Below are 23,924 nucleotides of genomic sequence, written 5' to 3'. Positions count from 1 at the left end.
CACCGGCTGAGGCGTCAAGGAGCTGCTTGGAATGGGGTTGCAAGCCATCAATAAAGATGTTGAGCTGGACTGGCTCACTAAACCCATGTGTAGGAGTCTTCCAAAGTAACCCATGAAAGCGATCAAGGGCTTCACTCAATGATTCATGAGGGTGTTGGTGGAAGGATGAGATTTCCACCTTTCCCTCAATGGTCTTGGACTCTGGGAAATATTTCTTCAAGAACTTCTCCACCACCTCGTCCCATGTCCGCAGGCTATTCCCTTTAAACGAGCGAAGCCATGTTCTTGCTTCACCGGCCAAGGAAAAACAAAATAAGTCAAGGTGGATGGCATCTTCAGGCACTCCTACTATCTTCACCGTGTTGCAAATGTCGATGTATGTGGCCAGGTGTGCGTATGGATCTTCAGTTGGTAGGTCGTAAAATAGATTCCCTTGAATCAGCTGGATTAAGGAATATGGATATGAGAAGTTGGCCGTCTGCACCTCTGGTCTAGCTATGCTGGTGAAGTACTGAGGTATAATAGGGCTAGAGTAATCCTCTAGCGTCATTCTCTGTGGATGATTTTCTGCCATGATGCGTTCTTCGAAGAAGGAGTGTGCACTGTTAACAAAAGAAATAACTACCGTGCACGTTATCACAGAATAAATAATTTTTTTTTTATTTTAATAATTTTTTTTATTTTTTATTTAAAAAAAGAATAAAGTAAGAATGAGTAACGAGAAAAAAAATTGAAAAATAAAATAAAGCAGCTAAAATAAATAATAGATAAAAAAAACAAAAAATAAAATAAAAATAAAAATAGAAACTGAAAACTAATTGCTTACAAATTAGAATATGCAGTTAATCAAGTACGAAAAACAAAGTCCCCGGCAACGGCGCCAAAAACTTGTTAACTCGTTGGCAAGTGTACCAAATCGTTACAAGTAGTAAAGTTCTCGGAAGTCCGAGTGTCGAATCCACAGGGACTTTGTTTGTACTTAGATTAATGCAAACCCAATTTAAAAGCAAGAGATAAGAATTTAAGAATAAAAGATAAAGAAATATAGAAGATAAGGTAAAGAAAAGATAAAAGATTTAAAGATAAAATTAGAAGATAAAAGAATTAAAGATAAAATTAAAAGATAAAGAAAAAGATGAAAGATAAGAAAGATAAAAGATAAATTCAAGATAAAATAGTGTTAGGAACTGACTTGCCTTATCTGCCTAGGATGTATGAGTTTATGATTTTTTCTTTACCAATTCAGGTGATTTTATCCCATCCACATCTATTCATTTACTTGCCCCTGATGCCTCACGATGACAAGCCTATTTTACCTATCTATCCCCCAAATGCCTTTGCAAAGACTCAATAGATAAAATGCATGAAGTTCTAATTCTAGTTGTTTGCTTTGACGCATGGGCATAATGCAATCACTCTATGCCTAGCAATGATTTTATTATGATATCTTTTCTTCTTGTTCTATTAGAAGTTATCCTCTCCCGAGCGTCTAACCCCTAAAACTAATGCATGCATATCTTCTTTAAATCTTATTTAGAAGTTACCCTCTCCCGAGCATCTAACCCCTAACAGAATATAAAGATGAGTATGCAAGGTAAAAACAGAAAAGAAAATAGGAAAGAAAAACCTGGTATTGCATTGATAAATAGTGAAGAGTACATCATACATCACATTGGCTTCTAGGCCTGTCAGGCCGTAACTAAGGGGGTTTAGCCACTCATGGCCATTGAGGGCTTTACAATGAGAAGGAGGGTGAAAGAAAGAAAGGGAGTAAATGAAACCCCTAGGAGAGGGGGTTCTGTCGTGGTGTCCTCTGTCCCTTGGATTGACTCTCTATTTATAGCTGTTGAAGTGGGCTTTGGGCCTTCGTAGGCGCGCTCAGTGCGTGTAGATCGCGCGCTTAGCGCGCATTTTGCAGGCTTAGCGTGTGCTTCTGTTAGATTGCGGGCTTAGCGCGCGTGTTGCAGGCTTAGCGCGCGCTTCTGTTGGATCATGGGCTTAGCGTGTGACGCGCGCTCAGCGCACGTATTGGATTGGGCCTGCTTCAGATTTTCTTCTTTTCTTTAATTTTTCTGGCCTTTTTGCTTGTTACACCTCCAGTTTTTATATCTGCAGCCAAAATTCAACAAAATATCAATTCTTTAATATTTAAGCGCAAATAACTGTTAAATAATTATTTTTAAAGACAATTTTGCCTTATTTTCTACTATCAAAATACAATTATTTAGCAGTTATCATCATGGTAATCGATTACAACTTTGTAAATTAGTTTGAAAAGAATGTTGGCTACTGGTAATCGATTACTACCTTTTGGTAATCGATTACCAGAGAGTAAAACTCTTGGTAAAATATTTTTCTTTGAAAAATTATTTTGAACAAAATTTTGCTATTCAATATTTTGAAAAACTCTTTTAATACTTATCTTAATTGAGTATTCTCTTGATTCTTTACTTGAATATTGAATCTTGATTGAAAGAATCTTTGATTTTGGAAACTTGCTTGACTCTTGATTCTTGACTTGAGTCTTTGGCATCATCAAAATAATCTTGGAAAGCATTGCTTCCACAAGGCTGTGGTGAGAAGTTCACTGATCTAATGCTGATTGAAAGTATTAAGATCCTTGAATCCAAAATTCAACCACATTGTGGTTGCTATTGAGGAATCAAAGGATTTGGAATCCATGAGCATTGATGAATTACAAGGTTCCCTCGAAGCCCATGAGCAAAGATTGCAAGAAAGGAATAATTGTAGTACAAAACCTGTTGAAACAGTTTTTCAGGCTCAACAAAACCTGAAGAACTCTGGAAATGAATCATCCAGAGGAAAGAGAGAGAGATTCAAGAACTTAAGAGGAAGAGGGAACCATGGATCAAGAGAGCGCTCAGATTAGAAACACAATGGCAACCAAAGTTCCAATAGAGGAGGACATATTGGAAATTGAAGGAGAGGAGGAAAAAGACCTAGGACAAGAAGAATGTAGATTGTTACAACTATGGAAAGAAGGGACACTATGCTGTTGATTGCTGGTACAAGGATAAAAATCTTGTTGATAAGGCTCAACTTGCAGAAGGAGCAGATTCAGTTTTTGAACCTGTCCTGTTGATGGTAACAAACAAGACAATGCCTGATGACAAGGGTCAATGGTACTTAGACATAGGATGCTCTACACACATGATTGGCCACAAAGACTGGTTCGTGTGTCTAGATGAAAGAATGAAAAGCAAAGTGATATTTGCAGATGACATCACCATGCTTGTTGAAGGAATTGGAAATGTCCTGATTTAGATGAAAAATGGCAGAGAAACTTGCATAGAGGATGTACTTTATGCTCCAGGCATAAGCAGCAATCTTCTAAGCCTTGGTCAGTTACTTCAGAAAGGCTTTAAGATAACTATGAAGGACATGATGATGCTGGTATATGAAAAAAACATATATCTAATCATAAAAACAACATTGACCAAAAATAGAACTTTCAAGGTTGGAACGCAAGCACTTGAGCACAAATGTCTTAGTGCTGTAAGTAACAGAGAAGAATGGTTTTGGCACTATAGGCTTGGACACCTGAATTTCAGAGATCTTGCTCAAATGCACAAGTTTGCACAAGGAATTCCTCAACTACAGCAACCACAGGAGAAATGTAGGGATTGTTTGGAATGCAAGCAGACAAAGAATCCATTCAAGAATTTTATCCCAGTAAAATCAACTCAGAAGCTTGAAATCATCTATTCAGATGTTTGTAGCCCTATACAAGTAGAGTCCCTTGGAGGAAATAGGTACTTTGTAACCTTTATAGATGATTTCACTAGAAAGACTTGGATTTATATGATCAAAAGAAAGAGTGATGTGTTTAATATATTTAAGAAGTACAAAGCTTATATTGAAAATCAAAGTTCTAGGAAGATTAAAGTGTTGAGAACTGATGGAGGTGGTGAATACACCTCAAAAGAATTCCTAGAATTTTGTGATGAAGCAGGAATTGTACATGAGTTCACACCACCCTACACTCCACAACACAATGGGTTAGCAGAAAGGAAGAATAGAAAAATTATGAATGCGGTTAGGAGAATACTCAAATGCAAGGATCTGCCACAAAACTTGTGGAGTGGAGCTGCTTCCACTGTTGTGTATGTGCTGAATAAAAGTCCTACAAAAAGACTAAATGGTGTGACTCTAGAAGAAGCTTGGTCAAGCATCAAACCCAATGTGAAGCATTTGAGAATTTTTGGTGCTATTTGCTACAAACACATTCCTAGCTAGTTGAGACAGAAACTGGATGACAAAGGTGAATTGATGGTATTTCTTGGATACCATGAGATAGGAGGGTACAAGCTATTTGATCCAAGGACCAAGCAAATTGCAATTAGCAGGGATCTGGAATTTGATGAGTTTAAAAACTGGAGGCTGGAACTCGAGTCTACAAGCAGAAATGCAAGATTCCTTATTGAAGCAGATTATAGTGGCAATAATGTTGTAGTAACAACTGCCACATCTGACCAAGGTAATCTGAGAAAGTCAACAAGAGTGACACAAGTTCCCCAAAATTTGAGAGATTATGAAGTTTATAAAGATGATCAAATCACTGAAGGTGGTGATCTAATGCATTTGGCTTTATGCTGGTGCTGAGCCAATAAATGTAGAGGAAGCATTGCAAGAACCTCAATGGATTCAAGCAATGAAGAAGGAATTGAGCTCAATTAAGAAGAACCACACCTGGGATCTTGTGAATCTCCCAAAAGGGAAAAGACCTATTGCAGTTAAATGGGTCTTTAAAGTGAAGAAGAATCCCAAATGAGAGGTGGTTAAGCACAAGGCAAGACTAGTAGCAAAGGGTTTCGTGCAAAGAGAAGGTGTGGACTATGGTGAAATTTTTGCTCCAGTAGCAAGGATTGAGACAATAAGGCTTGTAGTTGCAATTGCAAGTCTGAGAAGGTGGTCAATGCATCAATTGGATGTCAAGTCTGCTTTTCTAAATGGTCATCTTGAAGAAGATGAGTTTGTTGATCAGCCTCCAAGTTTTCAAGTTGATGGCCAGGAAGACAAAGTGTACAAATTAAAAAAGGCCCTGTATGGCTTAAAACAAGCTCAAAGAGCTTGGAACAAGAAGATTGATGGTGTTCTCAACCAGATTGGGTTTGAGAAATGTATTTCTGAACATGGTGTCTATATTAAAGGAAAGACTACTGTAGATTTAATCCTATTGTGCCTCTATGTGGATGATCTATTGATCACTGGGAGCAACATGTCAGAAATCAACAAAGTCAAGCAGTTGTTGATGAAGCAATTTGAAATGACTGACTTGATCCAACTATCCTATTTCCTTGGCATTGAATTCAAGGAAACTAAAGCAGGTGTGGTGATGCATCAAAGTAAATACATAGCTGACTTGCTTGTGAAGTTTCAGATGAGCAATTGCAATCCAGCTGCAACTTCAGTTGAAACTGGACTATTGATGAGCTTGAATGATGAAGTAGAACTAGCAGATGCTACCTTGTACAGACAAATAGTTGACTCACTCAGGTATTTGTGTAATACAAGACCTGACATAGCTTATAGTGTTGGTACTATAAGAAGGTTTATGAAGGCACCTAAGATTTCTCACATGATGGCTGCAAAGAGGATTTTAAGGTATGTGAAGGGCACAACTAATTATGGAGTGTTGCTACCTTTTGGACAAAATGAATCAAATAAAAATCTGCTTGGCTATACTGACTCAGATTAGAGGAGGGACAAGGATGACAGGAAGAGCATTGCGGCCTATGTGTTCATGTATGGTGAAGCTCTAATATCCCGGAGCTCGAAGAAAGATGATCCAGTAGCATTATCTACTTGTGAAGTTGAATATATAGCAACTTCCCTTGGAGCATCTCAAGGTCTGTGGTTGAGAAAAATGCTGAAAGAAATGAAGATTTAGAAGAAGGAACCAGTTTGCTTGTTGATTGATAATAAGTCAGCAATCAGTCTTGCTAAGAACCCAGTAGATCATGGGAACATCAAGCACATTGATACTAGGTATCATTTTATCAGGGACAAAGTTAACAAAGGAAATATCAAGCTCATCTATTGCAAATCAGAAGATAATCTTGTTGATTTACTGACAAAACCATTGAAGAAAGCCAAGTTTGAAGAACTGAGAAGTAAACTGATGATTAAAGCTGATTGATGATCAGAATTAAAGGAGGGTGTTGTAGTAATCCTGATCCATTTGTGGATAAGTCAGTTAGCTTTCATTTGTTAGAAAGTTAGTTAATTAGTAAGTAGTTTGTTGCTAAAAAATAGAAAGTAAGGTGTTGAGTTGTAATTTTCAGTTTTATCATTTCAATCTTTAACAATGATGTATAAATACAATTGATAATTCAATAAGATGGTTGAATGAGTTTATACATTTGCAGAAAAGAATAGATTGTGATCAAAAAATTTCTCTCTCCAATCTCATACATTTTTCTCTATTTGTGCAAGTGTGTGCGTCAAGGAACTCATATGTTCTTGACACTAACACTCTTCACCTCTTCACCATACGTTTTGTCTCTCACTCTCCCCCCTTTCGTTTTCTCTCTGTCTCTTACTTTCACCATAATGTTTTGAGAGAGCAACATAGTTCCCATCACATTTTCTCTCTTACTCTCCTTCTCTATTTCAACATCACTATCCTTATCCCTCTCATCCCCAAAATAGATCTCATGCCAGGTGCACCGGAGTGCGATAGCAATGGAGGTGCATTGGCAAGGAAGGTGCAACAACGATGGAGGTGCGATGACAAGGGAGGTGCAACGAAAATGGAGGTGTGATGGCGACGAAGTTGGTTCGGCGTGGCGCAACGGCAAGGCGAGGTGTGGCAGCAAGGCAATTGTCGATGGAGGCAACCAGATTCGCTATTCTTCTTCGCCTTCTTCAATTTTAGTTTTTTCTCCTCTTTTTTGGATTGTTCGTTGATTGTAGTTTTTTGTGTAAAATAATCATTTTTAATTGCTAAGGAATGATTTTATGGTGAAGGAACGAATCTTGTTGTGAAGAAATTGTGTGTTTATGTAGGTTTGCTCCAACGATGAAGAAATTGGTAGATACAGTTTCTTCACCCACAAAACAATCTTTGGAGATGCTGTAAATATATGCTTGGAGAAAAAACCATTTCTTAGAATCCATTTGAAAAGAATGGAAATGAAAAAAAAAAAGAATATGCATAATAATATATTTTCTCTTATTTGATTAGAGAAAAAATAAAAGAAAACAAAAAAGAATAGTTAACTTTTTAGAAAAAAAAATTATTTTTTATTTTTATTTTCCCTTCTATTTAAATATAAATTTTTTTTCTCTTCTTTTCTTTCTCCTCATCCAAACATAGGATTAGCCCTCAAGATTTATAGACATGTGTCAGAAATAGTATCATTGAGAGAGGAGGAATAGCCAATCTTAATTATTCGGAGGATAAAGCTTACAGAATTGTCGTCACCGACAACTATAAAGTATTCTGAAAAAAAAAAAAAATAAAAGAAATTTTATCAGTTTCTAGCAATAGGGAGAGAGTAAACCAACTCAAATACAATTAGGCGGGGTTGGAAGTTGGAACACCCACTTAATAGGAAAGGATGTTACAAAAAGAGAGGAACAAATAACACATCTTTTTGTTTTTTTTTATAATTTTAATATTTATTTTAAAACCAACCATTTTGTTAGATAATTAAATTTTAAAATGAATTAATAATAAAAGAAGTGCAAAATCAGTTATTATAGTCTTATTGGCATTTTTCTTCACAGTTAGATATAAAATTATTCAAAAAGTAATTGATGAAAATTTTCATATATAATAGTAATTTGATCCCTCCCTCACCACACTTTAGTTTTTTCAATTAATGGTTTTCTAATCTTAAAATACACTCTTAACTTTTTTTTTTGGGAGGGGAATGCACTCCTCACTTAAACGTGCCAAATCCAATGTTAATATTGCAGATTTGGTGAAATGCATATAACAACCATGAAAGGATGAACGTTGGTAATTATGGGAGCGATTGTTCCAATTAAGTAAATCTTCTTAGTTGAATATTTAAAATAATTATTATTTTTTTCTCATAAAAAATAGTTATTGTTCTCATATGATAATTTTTTTAAATGAAAGAATGTAAAAATAAAAGAAAATAAATCGATACTGATTTTACTCATTTTAAATATGTAGAAACTTAATTATTTTGATTTTTTTTATCAAGAAATTATGTATTTTATAAAAACTTGTAATATTTTGTCAGTTAAAATATTATAGTCTATTTTTTATCTCCACGAAAGAAATTTTATGAATCTGTCAATAATGGTAACATCATCACATCCTATAAAGGTTGTCAATACCACAACGGACCACCTCAATCCTAAAAACGCCACTCCACTTTAGGCAGGTAGGAAGGCACATGTATTACCTGAATCAGATGGCTAGTCCACGTCAAAAAACGCTTCCATACCTTCCCTGAAATTCATGTTTCATTTTTTAATGTTTGAAAAAAATTTACACTAACCTTGCATGTTTCATTACTTCATTTGACAAACCATCTATTCGAAAATTTTCCAATATACTGCTTCATATAGCACCTTTTAAATTTACACTTTTCCACACATTATAACACCTGAAAAATGAGGAACACAATTGAGGCACCATAAACATGAAACATGTCATGACAACAAGGTTATACCTTCCTTTCTAGTTACTAGTACATTGGAGAGAAAAATGATTGGATAAAAACCACTGGAAATTGGAATGAACAATAAGAAACCACTGGCTTACTTCACCTCTTAAGACATCTTTTGACAAAATAATTTATAAATTCCTCAATATAAGCTTAAACAAAACAAGCACCTATAGTTTATCTGTCTTTGTCAATCGTTCCTGTAGTAGAATACAAAGTTCTGATATTCGGGACAGCAATTTATGCTGTTGGTCTAGTGAATTTAATGAATGAATACTAGTTGACTTGATGGGATTACCAAGCACCTGTTGGAGCTGACAACAGAGCTGTGATGATTCTGGGTCATTTATGCAAGCTTCAGATATAAGTTGCAGCAATTTAAAGGTTTGTTCTTGGTAAAAAGATGAATGACATGGGACTGGGGGAACTAGAAAAGGATGCTGTAGCAGCTGAGGAATTCTCCACCTTTCATTGCGATCCCATGCTAGACACCTTCTCATAAGATCCAGAAGCCATGGATTTGAAACTGGTGCGTACATAATTTCATGATTTGGATCAGTTATAACTTTGAATTTTGCCCAAAATGTCTTGTAATCTGCAAATGGTGTTCTCCCATATACCATTTGATAAAGAATGCAGCCAAGGGACCAGATATCTGATGGCCGACCACATTTTATGATGTTTCCACTTGCATCACTCTCATTGCACATAAATGCTTCTGGTGACATGTAACTTAGAGTACCAACCTGCAGTAATCGAAAGAAAACTAAGTAAAAATTAGCATTTTCAGATATAATTGATCTGTTAAAGCTTAGCAAAGTAAAGATCACCTATTCACATGACCTTAAGATGTCTTATTTGAAGACTATCAGGCCCCATTGTTCAGTCGGTCCAGTCCAACTCAATCATGGGCCTTGGGTTTGGAAAACATATAACAGGAGAAATAAGAAGGGGCCGAATTGGAATTAGAGAGAGGAATTGGTTTATGAGAGAGCAAATATGGCATAATGCCTTGTATAGCGGGAGAGGGGAGAGAAAAGAGTTAGCTTTTGCTTATCTGTTAGTTGTGGACAAAGATGTGAACCTTTGTAGGAGCACTAGCTCTGGGTATTGCAGAATTCATTCTGTAGTATATTCTTCTCCATTAATAATATATTTCATATTTTTTTTCCATATTGGTCCCTTGACACATGGAAAAAGATATGAAATATATTGTGATAGTATATTATTTTAAAAATAGAGTCTATGAATTAAATAAGAGTTACTATGTACCTCATTAGTAAACACTATGATAACGAATTAACATATGCAGGGGATACTTCAGTCAGGCATGCTATGAGTCAGTTTAAAGAAAATGGCAGCACATAGAGCCACAACGACAAAGTGTGAAAGACATGCATTTCAATTATAGTATTCAGTACAAGTGAACAAAATGGGAGAAAAGAGATAAAATTACTAAGTAGTCAATAGCGTGCTACAGCAGAGCAGTTTTCAATAGCAGCCAAAAGAGTGCCTTTTCACATGCTATAACATCACTATTGTGATAGGTGACCGCCACCCCTCCTTGAATGAGGCTGCTTTTTTTTTTGCTTCAAAAACACAATAGTATTTGAAACCTTTCTTCCTTGACCATTCCACAAAAAGATACCACTGTTTTAACATTGGTTTCTTCACACTTTACAAGCCTATTATTTTTTCCTTGTACCATTCTTTCTTCCTATAGACTTCCCAGTTCCCAGTTCAAATTCTGCTAATTATTTTTCTTCTAATTTGTTATGTTCATTATCTATTAATCCACCACAATCTTTCATTTTTCTTACTTCATTAAAATGTCCTTATTTCTCCTAGATGTGGTAGTACACAGGTCTCGGGTCATATTCTGGTGAAATTTTCTCCCTCCTTTTATTAATTCCTTATTTTACTACCATTAATTATTATTAAAAATAAATTATTATTATTAGCACAATCACAATCACAAATTTTTAAAATAATATATCGTGATCTGGTTTATATCTTTTTTTATAAACAAAAGAAAGGTTTCTGGTGCATTAATTATGTTGTAGTACAATTGTAAAAATTGTTTAGATAGTATTACAATATTTGAAACAGCAGCCATCCTGCTTCCTGCTACACACCGCTACCTGAGATTGATAACTATGGATAGAAGTATGCAATACCTGTGAATCACGTTGGATGTTTGTTGTATCACTCATTATTGCTTTGGCTATTCCAAAATCAATCAGTTTTAAGGAACCTTTGACAAGGAGGAAGTTAGCTGGCTTCAAGTCAGAATGCACAATACGTTCTTCATGAATTGTGTTGACAGCTTGAAGAATTTGCTGAAGGTATCAACAAAACAGTTTCAGATAATTTACTTCAGCAGAACTACAATACTATTCCATACCAAAACTGGAGAAGAGTGCAAGAGAAAATTATTTGATTATTTCAAAGATGACTATCAACAAAACACTGAATAAATAAGCTTTTTGTCTCACACAACAAAAAAGAGATTGCTTTCATATTGTATATGAAACATGAAAACCAGAGCAGATTAGACACCAGAACACATAAAAGTCCAAAAGGAAGTTTTTCTTGCATTCTTTTAGATAACTCGAACACAAGATCTTTTAACCACTGAACTGACAAGACAAAAAAGTAATATGCAGCATGCAGTTTCAGAGAAATGATAAAATACTTTCAAAGTTACATTACAGACTTAAACCTGCCAATAAAACCGAAGCCAGTTCTCATCTATGGTCTGGTTGCTTCCATCCAGTTCCTTCCACTTTTGAGACAACATATGAGCCAAATCAATTTCCCCGTATTCAAGTACCATGTATATATATCCATCATCCTTGACTCTACCATCCTTATTACTGAAGGAGCCATTTATGACTCCCTCAAACAAAGCCTTGTCAGTCACCTAATCACAAGAGTGGGTAAAAATGAATAACACTAGAACACAAATAAAGTAATCCTTAAATCAAATCCATCACAAATACAAAACCAAGAAAATTATCACAAGTAAAATATGTTACATACAAATCAACCAAAGATATGCAGTCTCCTGTTTCTAGATGCACATGAACTCTCAAAGATAACTGACCAAATGTATGTACGTAAACACGGAGCGCACACACAAATAGAATGGACTTAATTCAAAGATAACTGAATAAAATTCACAAGCATAATTTCATAATGATTTTTTTAAAATGCACTAAGGTCAAACCCCTAAGAAGGAGTTGCATCTTAGAGGAAAGAAACTCCGGCAATATCATCTCACAAGAAAGAATCTAACCTAGATAGAGGACTGTGTGCAAGGTTGGCTAAATAATTTGCAACTGCTCCCTTCTTTATATACACAAGTGAATGAAAGTAATTACATAACAGGGATCCTCAATACACTTTACCCATCCAGTGATCCTAATTGAGAAAATATTTTAAGCAACATTAGGTCACCATTCACCCATAGAGGGCAAGCCCTGGCACCAGTGTTATCAATGGCAGATAGCAAAATAAGGCAGAAGGCTGAAATTCCATCATATAAACACACCATGGCAAGGCAACCTATGGTGCCACCATAGTGAGCCTCCCTTCACAAATTGCCAATGGTGGTTGGCAAAAACTATCATATCATTCCGCCATGGCAGCTATGGCGCCACTATTTAATAACAATGCATGGTGCAACGGTAAAGTTGAGCCTTCGTGACTGGTGGGTCATGGGTTCAAATCCTAAAACAGGCTCTTTGCATATGCAAGGGTAAGACTGTACAATGACTCTCCCCCATACATTCACATAGTGAGGAGCCTTCTGACACCAGGGATGTTAGTTTTTTTGGCCACCCATAGAACTTTGGTAAAACCCATGTCATCAATATGGAACTAAAATAACACTTACCTTAATAAGAGATTACTTCCATACCTAATTCAAAAAAGAAAAAAAGGGGTGGGTGGGGGCAGGAGCACTATTATCATTATTCAAAATGATTACTGTGGAATTTGGTAGTAGACATGGACAATGTAGATAAGAAAAAGAAGGAAAATGCAAAGTTATAACAAGAAAACTGATTACATACAGACACTACTTTCTGGCATGTCCTTGACTGTCTAATTGATTCAACCTATATAGAGGAATACCTAGAAAAGAGTAGAACCTCCAGCTCCAGGCATTAGGACTGTAAAATTTCTAAGTAGTCATCTATAAGAGCAGAGGAGAATCCAAACCTATTGAAAGAAACCATAGGAGGGACATGGGGCATAAAACAAAAAGACTGAATTCAATACATGGTTGGGATAAGAGAAAGATAAAATAGCAATACTTAAAAAGTAAGAACTGCTATGTATCATATTCATAACAGAAATAGGTTGAGAGTACCTCATAATCTATAAGCTGGATAATATTATTCTTTCCTTTCAGCCTATTTAGATACTCGATCTCTTGACAAAAGCCATATGCAGTGGCATAATCACGACCCTTTAATTTTATCCTTTTAAGTGCATAGATTGTACAGTCTGATGAAATCACCTTGTGTACCTCACTGCTTCCACCACTACCTATCTTGCCAAGCCTTTGATAAAGCTTGCCATTGACTTTGAAAAACAATTCAGGGTCATAGGCCCTCTTTCGAAGGCCTGATGATGCTTTAGAACTTGTATTTTTCTCTTGCTTTTCCAACTTAGAAGACTCCAATTTCACTTCTGAAGATGAAGTAGGAACCTGAGGCTGTATGTTGGTAACAGCTGCAGACACTTCCCCTTTACTTAACATGTCATCACGACAAGAGGTACATTTTGAAATACTTGTATCCTTTAACATACATCCTTGCTGCTCCTTAGATGGGTCACTTTGCTTAAGCGTCAACTCTGCATCAATTAGTGAATTACAATCTTGGACTGCACTTGCCACCTGATCAATTGATATTCTATTGGTGTCTTTCAGGGAATTATTTGGTGATTTAACATCCCCTTGAGTTATAGGATGAGGATTAACATTCAGGTTCCCATAAGGTTCTGCAGCCACATGTGAACCACTATCTATACAGGAATTAGAACAATGAGTTATAGAATTCAGCATTGGAGCTGAAGTTGAATGGACTGATGTCGTTGTAGGACATGGCAATCCCACTACGGAAGATTGTGTAGCTGGTTGCCTCAAAAAGTTTTTGAATTGCTGCAGATGATCTTGAGTAACTATTGTTCTCTTTGGCAGCGGAGAACTCTTGCCTCCCTCATATACCAAACTAGTTTCGGATTCTGCCTGCTGTGTATTTTGGTGCTTCACATGTTGATTGAATCCAATCGATGCTTCATCTGTCAATGCAAGTGAACCCATATGAGATGATATGTTCTCCAACTCAGTGGCTTTCACAACACTGAGCCCTACATATTAAGAGAGGAAAAAGAATATATATGGCAGGGCATAGTGACTGCTTTGGGATATGTAGGATAACATAAGCAGTTATTTTCAAAATGGAGTCAGCCACAATGCAAGAATAAATTCTCAAAATAACAATTTACACCCATAGAAGAGTTTCCAATCCAATGTAACAATCACAACAAAAAAGTTCAAGTAAGACCCAAATTCCTAGTTGATAATTATTGTTAATTTGAAGTTAATGATTTGGAATTGTAATTAATATCAAAACATAAGGGGTAATCATTTTATCCACATTGTACATAAAACTAAATAACTCTCTACCTATGGTCTCTTAGCTTGTCTCACACCCAAGTAAAAGAAGAGGGCCATGTTAGGATCTCAATAACTAACATAAAACTTGTAGAACCCCCAAACAAGGATAACTCAAGACGGATTATTATGTGCACTAATGTTAGGTCATTACCCGAAAGTAACCCGCTTGAGCTAAAGCCGATGCATCAGCACCCATATGTAGTGTCAAATGAGCAAAGGTCCTCACATATGTCCGGTAAAGAAGCTAGTCTAGGAGAGCCTCATCAGCTTTGATACTTGGGACAAGGCTATTTGCTACGGTTGTTATTGTTATACATAAACCTAAACAAGAAGGTCTTTATCTTAAGGAGAGTTTGAGAGTGAGGTTTAGCCACGTGAAAGAGAATAAATTGTTAGTAACTACAGTAAAAATGCAACTTTGAGCATAAAAATTGTAATGAATGTTTGCTGTCATGTCCTAAAAAGTTGCACTGGTATGGAATTTGCACCTTGGTCTATTAATACCGAATGCAAAATATACTAATAAGCGTGCAAAAGGCAACAAAATAACAAAATTACCCTGCGGCTGTGCAGTGGCATTGTTGATCTCAGTTAAAAACTGCACCTTCTTGTGTGCACCAACACTCAGAGATTTCACCTGCAAAGAGGACTCGTTTTTACAGCCTTCGCCGGTGTCCGAAATTGACGGCGTTTCCTCCTCAAACTTGTTCGCGGCATTTCGCAGAGCCACCGTGGCGCGCTTCGGCCTCACGTTATGGGATTGCGTCGCACCTGAAAGTCAAGAAAGTAACCAAAAAAGCACAGGAATGGGAGTGAGCGTTGTTGCTGTGTTTTGGGGGGGGGGGGGGGGGGTGGTAAATGGGTAATTAAAAATCACCGAGAGGGCCATGGCGCTTGAGGGCAGCTTGGACTTGTTTGAGAAACTCCTGGGAGGAAGAGGAAGAGACGCGAGGGAGTGAGGGGTTAGGGTTATCATCCATGGAAATGTCGCATTTCTAACCCCAAAGGAGACTATCAATTATCGTGTTCATGTTTCTACTTACCAAAATCTAGAACTCTCCACGCCAGGCTGGACGGGCTAAGGCGGATTCCTAGATCTCACAAATCACCATGAGTGACCTTTGTTAAGAGATTAAGATGCGAGATCTAGAAACAAAAGACTCTTAAAGCACAACTAAGTACGTGAGTCAGGGAAAAAAAAAAGGATATGAGTGAGTATAAAAAGAGTACGAGAGAAACCTAATACTTTTACAAGCTATGATAGAAGTTAGTTGTGGGTCCTTGTTTATAGGAACGGTTAGGTGACATATCAATCCTTGCAAATAATTATTGATTTGTAGATAATGGTAGTTTTTAGATAATGTTAGTCTGCAAAAAACAGGTTTGAAAAAAATCAAACTGAACTGGTTTAACCAATTTGGTTTTTAACCTAAATTTGCAATGTGATTTGTGATCTAGTTCAAAATCAAACTGGTTTTAGAAAAGTAGTTCGAAACTAGTTCTAAACTGGTTTCTAAACTAAACTAGTTTATAATTGTTTTCATAGCCAAATCGGTTCTGAACTAGTTTAAAATTGTTTTAAGAATCAAAATGGTTTTAAATTGGTTTTCTAATTTTATTTTTTTGAACTAGCAAACTCCACAATCCATATATTTTGGCATTTAATATGTTTTTAGCAGTTTGGGTTTTATTATAATAGTACTTGTTTTTTTTTCCTTTCATCTTGTTGCTTCAATGATCCGAAGGCTTGAATGGACAAGTGAACAAAACCTTAAATTCTAATTGTGAAAATGAACCTTACCTATTATTGTTGTGATGCCAAGTCCAAGTCCAATGGATGAGCATGTAAAGGACATTATGGCCGCAACAATTGAAACCCATGCCATGTTGTGGAGATCTGGTATGAATGACATTATGACCTGAACTAGTCCAACAACATCATATATACTTCTTCCCCATATTTACAAGGAGTCTGATGCCCTTCCTTGTGATAACAATTTGATTTCAATATCACTCTGCATTTTGTAGAAAGATCAAGCATCGTTAGAACATGAACATAAATATCATTAAGGTAGGCTAATACCTGTAATATTACGAGATAAAAAAGTAATAAATGATACAAGTAACAAACTACAACACAAATTCATAATTGCATATAAATAATAATCTTCTCATTTTATGTGGGAATAGTACCTCAAACAGGTTGTTGTGGTAATTACATAAGCAGTACTAACCCCATACAAGCATGTCCTTTTATTGCCTAAACTAACAGCCAACCATGTTCACTAGAACCATATCCTGAATTTGAGACTAGAGTGATTGTACAAGGATAAGGAACTACCAAGATAGACTCTAACAACATCCATGTAAGGGTAGTTTCTTTTCCTAGTTACATTATCCAGAGTTCTGTAACAATTGGAAAGGAGGAATGAAGAAACAAAAGTGACAATTGCAAAAAAAAAAAAAGCAAACTGGTCCTGCAATCCATCTCAATTGGGAAGTGCTCTAAGCTAAAGATAGAACACCAGCACAAATAATGGTTGTGATTATATAAGCCACAACACTCTATAAAGTTCCTGGTATAATTGGTGGAAGGACTTTTTTAGGACTTAAATTGAAGTGTATGAATATGGAATGGATATGGTATGGTCCTAGAAACTTTTATGAGTCCTCTTGGCACTCCCATCATCATCATAACCTCAAGTACCACTTCTAGTTATTTGGAGAGAATTTTGAACAACCATTTTTATCCAAGCATCCAACTCAATTGTTGTTCATGGAGTTTGTTGTAATTATACCCCTACAACTAACTATGACCAAAGGAACTATATATGGAACCTACTTGAATTCAAAATTATGTTTGTTTGGTAACTACACAATTTTGGTTTGCATGTAACATGCTTATGAAATTAGAAAGGGAGATATGATTTTATATGAATTTTTCAAAATTGATAAATGACTCTTCTTTGATGTCTAGGACAGCTCTCCTAAAGTTAACTAATTGACTAGTAGCAAAGAAGAAGTTGCAAGAAATAGTGTGAATAAATCTAAACTATGTTGATAAACATGTGTGTCTGTGCCAAAACAAAGTTAAAATAGGTAGTATTCTTGAAACTTTTGGAAGCCAAGTCATTGATAAGTAAGGTGTGTACATGAAGCATATAATTAATTAATTAGTACATACCACTGTGAGGCAACATTGACAACGAGAAGGACCTTTCCTTTGTAATCAGTGAGATTAACATCATTTCCCCTGGCATAAACCTGCAACTTTTGCCACACCTTAACAGGCCTGCATGAAGGAATAACCAAATTTGCTAAGTCACCATATTGATTATTACTTTCTTTAGAGAGTCTTCAAAAAGATATCTTCAAAAAGGTCCATGCTCATTTAATAAAGAAATGAGTTATACAAATATATTAGAATAAAGCTAAATATAAGGATATTAGATTCAGATTACAAAACCAACTAAACTTCATTGGAGTTAGAACTAATTAAACCAAGCAGTCACTTGACAATTCTAATCAAAAGGTCCAAACTCCAAATTAATTGAGTACATAGCAATCATAATAACTAAAAAAGATTAAAAAGAAACATTCTTGATTCTTCAATCATCATCAAATGTAAAGGTCGAGGAGACTGAATGAGTAACATCCAATGCGGCTAGTGAAGGAACAAGTTTAGAAACATAAAGAAAACTTTTTAGTTGTCATTCATATTATATATTAAGTACATAAAACTACCTTAAGAAAAAAAAAATCTTGTTACCTTCTTCAATTATTTCAAACTCCAAAAATTCCTCATTTTCATTTGAAGGCAGTGGTGATGGTGTTCTTTTGATCCAATCTTGTGTACAGACAAGTGTTTCCATCATTTGAGGTGTAAGAGAACAACAATTCGGATCAAGAACTCTTCCTTTGGTACTAAAGACAGACTCAGAGGCTAGAGTAAAGATAAGTATAGCAAGCATATCTCTTGCCATGCTTGTAAGAGTTGGGAATCATTCAGATGTACTATCTCTAGCATCCTCCAGGTATATATCTAATTCAGATGTACTAAATCTAGTTGATTTGAAATATCGACTATAGCCATAAGGATCATTCTCGACCCTTTCACTAGGTCGAGCTCAAGCCTCCTGTGAGTTAACTTCAAACTCATCACCACCTCTACTATACTCTTCAAGAAGTGATCTCAAGCTAGATTCCACTTTATCCCTCAACTTATAAGTCAATTCACCCCCTTCACCATCAAAACTTTCAACAATAACTCAATTAATGAATTTTAATTTGTAACTCGGGTGCAACACATTAATTTCAATAATAAGCCAATTTGTAGCTTTCATCAATAACCTATTTATACGATTAGGATTGCCCCAATACTTATCATATCTTTCCTTCATGCGTACAACCATTGTTCTCACACTCATATTCACACCCCTGGAAGTAGACATTTCCTTGATTTTCATTCCAATCCCAAAGGCCTCAAACATATACATAGTGCTTGTCGCGTGAGATGAACCAGAAATGCATAAAGTAGCATCATAGAAAATCTCTAAGAATGGAAAGATTGAATGCACAAATTCCCAATCATTATATGTAGGAGCCATGCCCATGAATTTTTTGTCTCTCAATTCAAACTCCTCAAATGCATTATGATGCTTTAAAATGGCATCCAACATCAAGTAAGTAGAATTCCATCTAGTTTCTACGTCTAAGCGAACAAGGCCTTTATATTCAATGTTTACATGCACAACACATTCCTTGAATTTAGACAATCTAGAAGGGGAGGATTTTACATACTTGACAACAACATGAAACCTACAAATAGCTGCAATATCCTCTTTGAAACTGTCGCAACCTACCTCACGACGGGACGACGAAGGAAAATATATAACATAAAAGCACGTTCGTCTCCTAGGGAGAAAACGAGTGGAGTCGCCACCAACGTTTATTCGAGGAAAACATTAGAAAAATCAAAAAAAGAGATCTGCGAATTTTGAAAAGAACGGTTCGGGAGTTGTTTACGCATAGGGAAGGTATTAGCACCCCATGCGCCCGTCATAAGGGACGACAACCTTTAATCGAGTGTGCAAAAACATGACTTCAATTTATTTATCTTCCCTCTTTTATTATTTTTGTTTTTTTGGGGTCGACAAGGGGGCTACCCTTGCTCCTACGTATCCTCAAGTGCGATGAGGAATTCAGACCTACGTAGTTCTTTAAGTCTGAATGTTTGTGTGTTAAATTGGTTTTATGTTTTTTTGAAAGATTTATTTTATTTGCGAACAAAGAGTTGTTAAGGCATTGGACCTTGAAACGACGTTTTAAATTTTGAAAAGCAGATGGAGTTGTTAAGGCGTGACCTTGAAACGATCTCAAGTGATATTTGATGGAGAGAAGTTAGTTATGAATTGGTTTTTATTTTGGTTTTGTTTACTTACTTTCAATCTCCTTAAAGACCATCTTACGACACTAGTGATAGGTTAGGATTAAACTTTACAAATAAAAACTAGATCACTAATGATAAATGGAAAAGATGAATATGCACATAATAATAGAGGGGACCCCTAAGGGTACATAGATCATATTCAATCGTTAAAAACAAAACTAACTGACTGTTGCACCAGGAACATAGAATAAGAAAACGATATAGGGAATGATCACGGTCGCGATTCGGTAGCGCCTTGGCTTCGTTTCTTCTTCTTTCTCTCTTCTCTTAATTCTCTCAACTCCTGAACCTTGGAACCCCTTAAACCCCCCTAACATGCATATTTATAGGCAAAAAGCCAATTTGGGGCGGTTGAAGCTCGCCCAGGTGAGCTGGAGCTGGCCCAGACGAGCTGAACCTTAACCTTGAAGTAATGAGCTCGCCCAGGCGAGCTGGTTACTTAGCCATGAAGCCATTTCATGGCCCAGGCGAGCCAGATGCTAGCCTGGGCGAGCCGGGGTTTAGGAAAATCCATAAAAGACCCTTTTGCCCCCTTCTTTGGTATCTTTTGCATTCTTGATCAAAACACTGAGTGATCCCTTGCTTCGTGTGGTAATTGGTGTCGAAGCCCGTAACTCGACTAGCAAGAATCAAAATATCAGCAAACAATAGTCCCCAAATGAAATTAGGGTCTAGCAGTTGCCCTTCTTTACTTATCTTTTATTGAAAATAAAAGTTAAGTAAAGATAATGACCCTAATTTCATATGAGCGATCTTGCTATTCAAAACCGGACGCCAGAGAAGACAAAAGAAGTGAAACTGAAAAAATAAAAGGACATTGAAGTCCTATAACACCAAACAGAGGACCTTGAAGTCCTATAAAATGTAAAATGGAGGACATTGAAGTCCTGTGGAACATAAAAGCGGAAGACACTTGAAGTTTTTTTATTTTTTATTTCTTTTGAAAGCATAAAAAATAGAGGACGTTGAGTCCTAAGAAACACAAAGACAAAGACATTGAGTCCTATGAAAGATAAAGCAGAAGATGTTGAAGTCTTTGAAAAAAAACGTAAAATAGAAGACATTGAAGTCTTATAAATCATAAAGCCAAAGACATTGTAGTCTTGGAATCATAAAACAAAAGACATTGTAGTCTTTGAAAGCGTAAATGACTGAAGACATTGAAGTCTTTGAAAGCGTAAAAGACTAAAGATATTGTAGTTTTTGAAAGTATAAATGACTGAAGACATTAAAGTCCTTGAAAACATAAAAGACTGAAGACATTGTAGTCTTTGAAAGCGTAAATGATTGAAGATATTGTAGTCTTTGAAAGTGTAAATGACTGAAGATATTGTAGTCTTTGAAAGCGTAAATGACTGAAGACATTGTAGTCTTTGAAAGCATAAATGACTGAAGACATTATAGTCTTTGAAAGTGTAAAAGCAAAAGACATTGTAGTCTTTGCAATCATAAAGCAGAAGACATTGTATTCTTGGAAAAAACAAAGGACATTCAGTCTTATGAATCCTGCAATTGGATTTTGGCAATTGGTATATAATGAGAAATCTATGGACTCATAGCCTGATGTGAAACATGGGTTTTGGAATGCATGGACATGCAAACTTCGCCCTAAAAATGAAGTAAATGCAGGTTTTGTATGCAACAATACAATGCAATGAAAATTTGTGCAATGTTCATGACATTCTTTCCTCTTTTGGTGATCTTAACTTTGTTTTCTTTTTTCTTTTTTTTTTGCGTGAAATAACACAGATTGACTATCTCTTTCTAAAAGACGTGATAACTCATGCGACCTCATCATATCTTTTGCAAATCTCTTTGGGGACTCCTTCAAAGTGTATGTTTTGATTTAGTCACTTGACAATTTTGGATGATGGTAGTGAAGCCATTTGACATTTAATCAATCAATTGAAATACTGATCCTAGGGTTCGTTGATTTCTTTTTGTTTAAAAACTTCTATTATTTTGCATAATAAGGAAACGCAAGGCTTTGGGATTGATCGTACGCCCCATTGAAGGATGGCAATGGATTATCACACTTTTGTATGCGACCAAGAAACTTTCCTGATTTAATGTCATAGAGTGATGCTAAGGGTCTGTCGATCCCACTGAAACTTGATGACATGGGCTGATCTCGATAGAATTTATACAACAAAGGCCACCCTTGGATTCAAAAGGAATCCTAAGGAGTCTGCATGAGCGACTAACATCAGATGTACCCTACTATCACAATTGTCTTTGGGCATTTCCCACGAGCTCCTGGTCGAATGAGTTTTATTCTCAAATGTGTAAGTGTGAAACCTCAAGGATTCTTTCCCTTTTTATATATATCTTTTCAACAATCACAAGCGTGTGCGGATTCCATTCTAGAATCCAAACTTAAAAGCAAAATTAGTCATTTCTTGATCCACATGGGCTTTATTGGGCTTGTAACGTGGTCGGGGGTAAGAGGGCTATGAAAGAAAGGATCAGAAAGGCTTAAATAGTGTTTAAAAATTGAGTAAGAGCCTCAAGAGCGTTGCTTGTACTTTTATTCATTTCAACTTTTGGGTTGGGCTCTACCCCATTTGCTTTATACATTAATCCTTATTGCACTTTTGTTCCTTCCTCGTAAAATCTAGAGATCTTTTGTCTTTTTTTTTTCACTCGTCTTTGGTAGATTTTATTTTATTTTATTTTTTTTATTGTTGCCCAACTTCATGCATGTGTTGTTTGCATTGCTCTTCCCGCCGGTTTAGCGGTGGTTCCTACTCGGGGTTTCTATTTTGTTTTTGTTGTTTTTTGTGTTGTTTTTAGAAAACAAATATGCTTTGGCTGGGAGGGGGTAGCAAGGGATAAATTAGTGTTTGGGATGTTGAAACACGGCCATGTGCATTTCAAATCTTGACTAGATACTCTTATAGTTTGGATTTTGGGACCAAACCTCTAATAAACATGCTCCTTATTCTTTCTTCTTTTTATTTTTTATTGCCCTAATTTTTGCCTAAGCCGCCCCTTTCGGGTTTTCAACCTACCGGGTGAGAACTTCTGATCTGCCCCTAGGTTTGCTTGATGCTCATGCATGGTGCCTCTCATTGCCCTAGGACTCTGAGGTATCTATTGATGTCTTTTGTCATGACCTTTTAGCAAGGAAAAATGAAAGAAACTATGCAGGTTCTCGAAAATGAATTTTCAAGGACGAGAAATAAAGGATTTTCAATTGACAGATTAAGTCGAATGACTCTTGTTCTTGACAACTCATTTTTCTCTCAAAAAGGAAACTTTTAAGAATGATAAAATGAGGTCACATAAATGTCTGTACTTCTTATTTTTTATTTGAAACACAGTCAATCAAACGTTTTTTTTTTTACTTTACTCGTCATTTACAGCACCCCTACCAAACGTGTAGAACAAACAATTTTCTGATTGAATAGACTTGGGGATCAACTCAGGAGCGCAAGTCAATTGAGCAAACAAGCCAACAACGTACATTGACATTCCAGTGAATGTTAAATAAATACATAAAGATGTAATTGTGAGAGAATGAGAGGCAAGGACATCAAATTTATCCATATTATTAGCATTGTGGCTGTTGTTTACAGTAATGGCATAAACTTGAAAATCCTAATGAGTCATTGGAGACATCTAACAACAACCTTCAAATTGTCCCAAGTATCATGAACAGTATCGCTCGACAATGTCAAGATTCACAAGCAATTGTCCTCCTCGAATTTTAGCCAACATGCATCAATTAGACTTTGCACCTTATGTTTTAGGGTCATACAATGCTCAATGGAATGCCCCGGAGCTCTTCCATGATAAGCACATGTTGCATTCGAGTTGTATCCCCGGGAAAATGGAGGTTGAGGTATCTTTGCTGGGATTATGGCTACCATTGCATTATTGAGTAGATATGGGAGTAAGTTAGCATACGACATCGGAATTGGGGTGAATTCTACAGTCTTCTTTTCTGGAAAATTCCTTCCCTGGTTGGTGTTTTGGTTTGTACTAAGGGTGGTATTTGGCCTTGGATGTGCAGTAGGCGGGTTTTATGGCTGATTTAGGGGTGACCTTTATGGATGATTGGGTGTTCTTGGCGGGTAGGGTGATGGGTAATAAGAAGGACTGGTATTGGCTGAGTATT

At 36.2% G+C, this 23,924-nt stretch overlaps 1 protein-coding gene across 3 annotated transcripts; it reads right to left on the bottom strand.

Moving 5' to 3' along the window:
* Positions 1–8,782: 8,782 nt before the first annotated feature.
* On the bottom strand, positions 8,783–15,588 carry LOC100816674 (serine/threonine-protein kinase MPS1). Of its 3 annotated transcripts, none has more exons than XR_003264484.2 (7): positions 15,233–15,588; positions 14,914–15,126; positions 13,042–13,976; positions 11,389–11,589; positions 10,844–11,005; positions 9,510–9,579; positions 9,186–9,412 (listed from the first exon to the last, which is right to left on the bottom strand). XR_003264484.2 is itself a non-coding variant. In XM_003544719.5 (6 exons), exons 1-6 carry the CDS (start codon positions 15,333–15,335, stop codon positions 8,837–8,839), a joined length of 2,190 nt encoding a protein of 729 aa, XP_003544767.1. In that variant the 5' UTR covers positions 15,336–15,584; the 3' UTR covers positions 8,783–8,836. The 3 variants fall into 3 exon arrangements, 1 of the variants encoding a protein (XP_003544767.1); XR_001384690.3 differs by having other exon boundaries at positions 9,376–9,412; positions 9,497–9,579; XM_003544719.5 differs by lacking the exon at positions 9,510–9,579 and having other exon boundaries at positions 8,783–9,412; positions 15,233–15,584.
* Between the last annotated feature and the right edge of the window lie 8,336 nt (positions 15,589–23,924).

The sequence above is a fragment of the Glycine max genome, chromosome 14 (genome assembly GCF_000004515.6).
Source record: "Glycine max cultivar Williams 82 chromosome 14, Glycine_max_v4.0, whole genome shotgun sequence".
Classification (NCBI taxonomy): Eukaryota; Viridiplantae; Streptophyta; class Magnoliopsida; order Fabales; family Fabaceae; genus Glycine; species Glycine max.
Note: the sequence above shows the minus strand (reverse complement) of the source record. Positions and strands in the feature narration are given on the sequence as shown.